The sequence below is a fragment of the Papilio polytes genome, unplaced genomic scaffold (assembly GCF_000836215.1).
Source record: "Papilio polytes unplaced genomic scaffold, Ppol_1.0 DF824269.1, whole genome shotgun sequence".
NCBI classification, from domain to species: Eukaryota; Metazoa; Arthropoda; class Insecta; order Lepidoptera; family Papilionidae; genus Papilio; species Papilio polytes.
In genome coordinates this window covers 15,117-22,746 of record NW_013524935.1, presented here as the reverse complement: position 1 = coordinate 22,746, position 7,630 = coordinate 15,117, and the positions used below count along the sequence as shown (strand labels likewise).

General features: G+C 35.7%; 1 protein-coding gene across 3 annotated transcripts in view; it reads right to left on the bottom strand.

Moving 5' to 3' along the window:
- Nucleotides 1-4,285: 4,285 nt before the first annotated feature.
- The window catches only part of LOC106109655 (microprocessor complex subunit DGCR8), a 9,820-nt gene continuing 6,475 nt past the window's right edge, over nt 4,286-7,630 (bottom strand). For all 3 annotated transcript variants that reach the window (XM_013291258.1, XM_013291250.1, XM_013291243.1), the window contains 4 exons: nt 6,767-6,948; nt 6,004-6,141; nt 5,116-5,235; nt 4,286-4,712 (listed from right to left, as the gene is read on the bottom strand). In XM_013291258.1, coding sequence (XP_013146712.1) covers nt 4,434-4,712; nt 5,116-5,235; nt 6,004-6,141; nt 6,767-6,948 — 719 coding nt within the window. In that variant the 3' untranslated portion in view covers nt 4,286-4,433. The remainder of the gene's footprint in view (nt 4,713-5,115; nt 5,236-6,003; nt 6,142-6,766; nt 6,949-7,630) is intronic.

The following is a 7,630-nucleotide window of genomic DNA, read 5'->3' as shown; positions in this document are numbered from 1 at the left end:
ATAACTCTATCATCCGTCATCTCAGTCATCACTCCCTTCTTCATCATGTCACCTTTCACGCAATCCAGCCATCTCTTTCTAGGTCTACCTCTACCAATGTACCTCCACATTCATAACTAACGTCCGTCTTGTTACATGCGATTCATCCCTTCTCATAACATGCCCATACCACTCTAACCTTTTACTCCTTATTTTCAACCACTGAGGCTACTCTCAAACTTCTTCTTATATACTAGAAAATATTGTCTTTATTTATACAAAATACAATTTCATATAAATAACGTCTTTTATTTCTATTTTCCCTTATAATACAAATAGTAACACTTATACAGGTTATTGGTAATTCGACGTATTCCCGCTAGGTGATAAAGGGCATAATTTCTGGTAATTTTGACCCCCACATGTATACAAAAGTCAACCAATGAGTTCGTGGTTTTAAAAAAACATGGTTACCACAATTGATTCCCTTTATCACCTCCTAGCGGGAATACGTCGAGTCACCATTAACCCTGTATATGGGCAGGCAGATTTTTTTATACTCAACTAAAGATATTTCTTCTTTTAATATATAAAATCAAAGGAAAAAGTGTACAAAAATAAAACAATGAAAACAATCTAAAAGCCACCTTTATTGAACAATTGTTTCGGAGTAAAACTAAATTTTCATATAACACTTCCATTAAAAATACAATTAGCTATCTTAATATTAGTGGGCAATTTATCGTTACATTGTAAGCCCAGTTTCTGAAACTTATTAAAATATACTTTTAGACCGAAGAGTTGTCCTGGGGGCATCAGTACTAGTACTACTAATTGTGGTGTACTAGTACTATCGTACTACCATACTAGTACACTACTTTACCGTAGTACGGAGTACTAGTATACCGTACTTGTACTAGTACTATAGACCACTATTGGATTAAAATACTTTTAGTATTAACTTTTAAGTATACTAGTGTACTAGTAAAGTACGAATACGATGTTACTACGAGTACTACCGTAATAGTAGTGTACCAGTACTACGAGTATAGCATTGTATTATCTGTGGTCAAACTAAATTATGATAGCACACTAGCGCCTTTCTGTTAATGTTAAAAATTGTCAAGAAATTTTTGTACTGCAGATATCATCTCATTTTTGTTATAATTTCTAAGAAAACCATTAGCAATGCCTCTAAATCCCTTTCTTTACACGAGGAAATAAACTGCGATTATAGTTTAAATTGCTTGCAAAATACAATGTCTCAATAAATTTGTATTCCGTGAGTCGCTTACGGCCAAATATTGAAACGCATTTTAAATACTTCGCTCCGTATGCGCTTACAATCGTCAAAATTTGTACGGAAATTGAAAGTTTAGGCATGGTCTTATCAATTAAGCTGTTACCTATTTATTTTATTTCTTTGGCAGAGAATAAAAACGCTGATTAGCATTGCCTTCTGTACAAAAGGGCTAAGAGGCTAGAAATCTTTGTTTGACCATACTGTACTAAAGAACATTTTTGTTACTTTTTTGACAATGAGCTGTCATAATCTATTTTGAATTATTCCCACTGAGTCAGGAAACTTAGTCGATCTATACAAAAGTAACAAAAGTCGGAAACACAATACAAATCATATCAAAATTGTTTCATAATAAATAAAAATAGACAATCCTGTAAGACAATAATAAAATATTGAAAGAATTCATCGTATTTAAATTGATTTCAGAAACCGGGCATTATTGTTACTCTTTGATGTCAATTTACTGTACAAATAATGCATTTTAGAGCCTTACGTAATTTCATAGCTAAATATTTTTAATCTATTCATATCATACTTTAACACTGGCAACATTGTTACTTGTCAAAAAACATAAAAAAATTCATAGTATTTGCTCGAATACATTTTTTTTTTCTTTTCTTTATTCTAATTTTAATTATTTATTTACTCCCAGATATGTATAAACAATTTATTGAACACATGTTTTAGAGAAAAATTAATAAATTTTATTGCTATAATATTCTTTCAATCAAATTAAATGCTCTTCTACAATAAGCAGAAAATTATTGCTAATCAAAACTTACACGTATCTCTTAATACTAAACATTTAATTACTTGATTTCGTTTTTTTTAATCATTATTAAAGGTATATAAAAACATTGACCTCTATAAATGGACAGGCTAAGACATGGTATCGTGTCGTGGTGTTGAGAATTCGAATTAAATTATTAGTTATCTATATAAATAGTTTAGTGACTTAAAAAGACGCCTTAATTTCAGAACGAGGCAAAAACTGTAATTTCAAGGCCTATCCATTCATACAGATCAGTCAAAAACATTTCCTATTGCCCGAATTGTAGAGGAAAATATCTTGTTAAAGGAACTAATGTGTAAATAAACGTGGATTTCCACAGACATTTAAAACATTACTGTCTAAAGACAGGGATAGCAATATTTCGTACATAGACTTCAATGTTAGTAATTATTTAATTTCAACCATTTTGGAGTTACGGAACTGTTATACGATTTCGTTATTATAATATTCTCATTGTATAATAAAACTAATGGAGGAAATATTCATATACTCTTACTTACACTAACATTCTCATATTCGTTAACAGCAAAAAGTCAGATAAGTGGAGGGCACAATACATGGGGAGGGTTTAACAGGATTTCCACTGAGAAAAATACTGCCATATATCTATACTAATATAATGAAACACACTTTTATAAACAATCACAGCATATTTTAGTGCTCCTTTAATAACAACCTCTACACTTAAACAAGTTATAAAATTAAAACGGAGTACGACAGAGACAAAAACTACTAGAAACTAGAAGCAAAGCAAGGTTGCCATGGTTACTTATAAATTTAAAGCCAAAGGTTAACCTTCGTTGTTAATTAAAAATTTAAACATGCCATTGAAAGTTTTACAAAACATAAATAAAATGAAGCCGCACGAAAACAGTTAATACAAAATATTTAGGGCCTGTCCCACCAAATTGTAATCTAGACTATTATAATATAGCGTAAACACACACTTCTTTGTTGCCTAAGATATCAGCAATTACAGCATATTTTCGAATAATTCTATTTTTAATAAAAAGCCCTACACTTACGTCACGCTTTAGGCTATATATTTTCACACCATTAAACTTAGGGGGTAAATATTTTGGATAAAAACCCTAATGTGGGAAAGAGACCTTAAGTTGCTGCCAACATCAAGAAAGAAAGATTGCTAAGGTTTGTTATGTCATGTCATTTTGACATTTGCTATTGATAATTTGACAAATGTAAACAATAAAATAAAATTTTCATTATTTCATGCGGATGAAGCGACACGGGAATAGCTACTTGTTTGATAACAATCCAACGTGTAAAATGTGATGGAAATATCGGATTTTGTTACCTTATCTGACAGTGACGTCATTTTTAAGCTATCTGAGCTAACAGCCAGTGGGACAGGCCCTTAATTATTTATCCCTTTACTATAGTTATGTTTAACTAAACGATTGCATTGCTAAAATACTATTGAAATAAAATTACAAAAAAAAAATACGAATTTTTTCCTATTGTAAAAACTGTAAAATCACTGTCGAGATTGTTTTAAATCATTTTTTATTATAATTAATAAATGGGATATATATTGTATCTGTAGTCGACAGTAGATACCGTTACAGCAATAAAAGCTCGGTAGAACATACTCCAGAACGTTCTAGAACGTTGTAGGATGTTCCAGAATGTTCTAGTATAGGTAACTTGGTCTATGGAAGACCCCAATGGAGGGAAAGTTGTGTTAGCAAGAAATATGGCATACAAATATGCACAATTTAGATAATAATATAAAATAATTTTGACATAAAAACTAAGTTATCTCAAAAAAAAGAGCATTTTTTGGCCTTTAGTTTATAAAATCGAAACATTTTTGTATTTCTGTATGTCACTAACTCAAAAACTACTGGCCCGATTTCAAAAATTCTTTCACCATTAAAAAGCTAAATTTCCTGTGCAAGTTTGCTTTTTATTATTTTTTTAATTCCACGCGACGTCTCACAGTTAGAAGATTATATCTGCCATACGTCAGAATGATAAACACAATATCATTACATTATAGGACAAGCGATTAAATCATTAAAAAATCACTCGATATATAAAAAAAAAATAAGTATCCTAATTGAATTACAAAAGAACATTTTTTGGCAATTTTACCTATATTAATCTATATCTGATAATAAAAAGGAATTTGGATTTTTATATGTATTTGATTCACGCAAAAACTGATCCGATTTTAAAAATTCCTTCACCATTAGAAAGGTTTATTTATAGGTTATATTCAGTTTTTTTTTTTTAATTTCACACGGGCGAAATCGCGAGCAACAGTCATATCTAGCAAAAATGTACTTACTAATCTGACAGATAGGGGGGGATGAAAAATAGTAAATTGTATGGATGTTACAATTGGACATGATTGAGATCAGAAGCAGAAGGGGGGAGGTCTGCGGGGAGGAGGAGGGTGCCTATAGGTACCACGGCTTCATCCCTTTCCCTTAATTTAAGCATTTCATTGCGCAGTTTCTCCAACACGGCGTAATTCGGCTCGTTCTGACGCGCTTTGTCCTGCAAGAGGGTGATCTGCTGTTCTTCTAGCTTCTTCTCTTTGCAACTCTTTACAGAACGAGAGCCGTAGAGACGCAGAAGAGAGCCCCAGGATCTCACGTGAGGGTGTAACGCCTGGAATATTTTTAATTGCAGTTTTTACTAAATTAAAAAAATAAAATTGGAGTAGCGTTTTGTAATATAAAAAAAAATCCAGATTTCGGGAAGAAGTATTTGCATTGCTGATAACGAAATTCGAATTTAAAATATATTTGTCTGTATGTCTGTCAGTCTGTCTGTTGTCCGCAAGCCGCGTTTTTCCCAGGTAAAACGAAACGGCTGAGCAGATTTCGACCTGACTTTCACTGGAGGATAGCAGACATAGACGAGTATATTACACTTTTTTTTTTAATTCCGCACTGTCAAAATGGCGACCGGTCCGCTATCCGATGGACTGATTTGGACGGGACTTTGACTGGAAGATATCTGGTAGAAGGTAGACGTGGGAATGTGACAGATGACATATACAGAGATGTACCTGCAGTATGGACTGCGAGGCGCGCTGCTTCGCGGTCTTCTTGTTCTTGCAGACGACGGTGGCGCTGTGCTTGCCCACCTTCATCGTCAGCTCGATCTTCTGGTACTCCAGCTTCTTCATCTGCCAGCAAATTACAATATTACTCAATTTTCCTTTCCATCCTTTTCTTGTAAGAGGATAAGGGAACGTGGATTTGACGTTGGAGGAAACGCATAGGAAGGGGAAATATCTTCTTTATGTGCGTTTCCGTCGATTTAGGGTAGACAACGCATCCGATATTGCGAATAAGGCCTCCGACACACACACTCTTCTGTACATGGCATTGCTTCCACTAGCTTGTTGTTGCGTCTCACTGCAACACCGGCAGGCTTGAGGGGTGGAGGGGTGGAGGGGCACTTTCAGCCCTCGTCCCTCCCCCGCGCGGCCAGTTCCGCTCCGATCCACCACCCAGCAACACATACTGTATTATTCTTAATTTGACCTTGTTTTTATTTATAATATGAGGTGGCAAGCGAGCAAGTGGCCACCTGAAGCTACCGAAATGGAAAGCGACCGCTACCCATAAACATCCGCAATTGCAGATGCGCTGCCAACCCTTGATTGACGAAGGAGACGTACATAAAAAGGACATTTCCCCTTCCTATGCGTGTCCTCCACCGTCAAATCCACTTTTCCTTCTCTTCCTTTCCTCTTAACAAAAGGGTGGAAAGGGAAAGTGATTAAAATTACTATTTGACAATATATCATCTAATCTGCAAGTTATTTTTATTTAAAAACCAGAATATACAGTCCACTACTAACACCTGTATCGTATGATATTGCGAGTTAAAGCACATACGAAGACACGAATCGGGCTCAGTGGTAAGTAGTGACTAAGTTATTGTATACCTCAGTATGTATATGTCTGTCTCCAGCACCGAAGTTCCTCAGCAGGCAAGTCCGCAGTATGGCGTGCGGGGAGGGCTCGCACGTCGCCGCACAGAACTCGGAGATACGAGGGTCCTCGATACTCACGTAGTCGAAAAACTGAAAACATTGAAAATTATAAGAACGCATTATAAAAGTAAATATAAATTATATTAATTGCAGTTATACACCACATCGATATGTGTACAGTCGAAGCCCTACGCGGTGTGTCATTTATGAGTTTACCTCTTTTTATAAATAAAAATTTGTGACAATGATTTACGCAAACGACAGGATAGTAATAAAAGCAATTAACCACTGATCGATATATTATCGTAGAATCATATTAATTATTTTTTTGCGTCTTAATTCGTACAAAATATTCAAACGAGTGTAGCCAGTACATAAAATATTAGTATAGTATCACGTAAGATTCATTCTGTAAAGATGTCTATCTAACATTATAAAAAAACTAGCTTTTGTCCGCGACTCCGTCCGCGTGGAATTAAAAAAAAACAAAAGCGTGTTCTTCCAGACTATCCTATTCCTCCTATTCCTCTACATCTATACCATTCATCCAGATCAGCCGTTTAAGCTACAAACTCTTACAAACATCCATCCAAACTTTCGCATTCACAATATTTTATTTTATAAAAATTCTTTCACCAATAAAAAGCTACGTTTTTAGTCACATGGGCTTTTTTAACGCGGATAAAGTCGCGAGCAACAGCTAGTGACTACTAACCGAGAAGTCGGGCTCCTGCTGCGCGGGCGCAGGTTCAATCTGGTCGCGCATCTCCGGTATGAGGATGTGTATGGAGGCGCGCGCGGCCGCGGACTTGGCCTGGCGCTTGCTGGAGCCGTAGCCCACGCCGTACTGCATGCCGCCGATGTACACCGTCGCCTGGTACGGCGTCGACGCGTTCTCTACACAATGCTTGCTTCTAATGTAAACTGCCGTGCAAATTTTTTATAACATAAGGTGGCAAACGAGCAAGCGGCCCCCTGAATCCACCAAAATGGCGAAGCGACCGCTGCCCATAGACATCCGCAATTGCAGATGCGTTACAATGCTCTCCTTATAAGAAAAGGATGGTAAAGAGAAAGGGACTTAAATTAGGCCTCCGGCACCACACTCATCAGACGAAACACGGAATTGCTTCCATTTCACGCCTGTCTTCTGTGTGGTCGTGGTATTACACCGGGCTTGCCGGCTTTGCAGTGCTAAGATGTTAAAGACAAAATAGACAAAGCTCCAAAAGCTCCAAATAGACGAAGAAAGAAAAAAAGAAATCAGTTTATTTAAAAAACAAAAAGGAATTCATTCGGCTTGCGCTCGGTGTACACCGAAGCGCCGGTTTTCAATGATTCCTAACAGAACACGCAGTTTTACAAAATAGTAGAAGAAAAAAAAACATGTACTTAGCACATTATTTAGCCAGGGAATTTGCAAAAACAATAAAGCGTATATGCTTTTATACCAATCTATACTTCTATACTATTATAATAAAGCGTAAACACACATGTCTTTGTTGCCTAAGATATCAGCAATTACAGCATATTTTTGAATAATTCTTGTTTTAATAAAAAGCCCTACACTTACGTCACG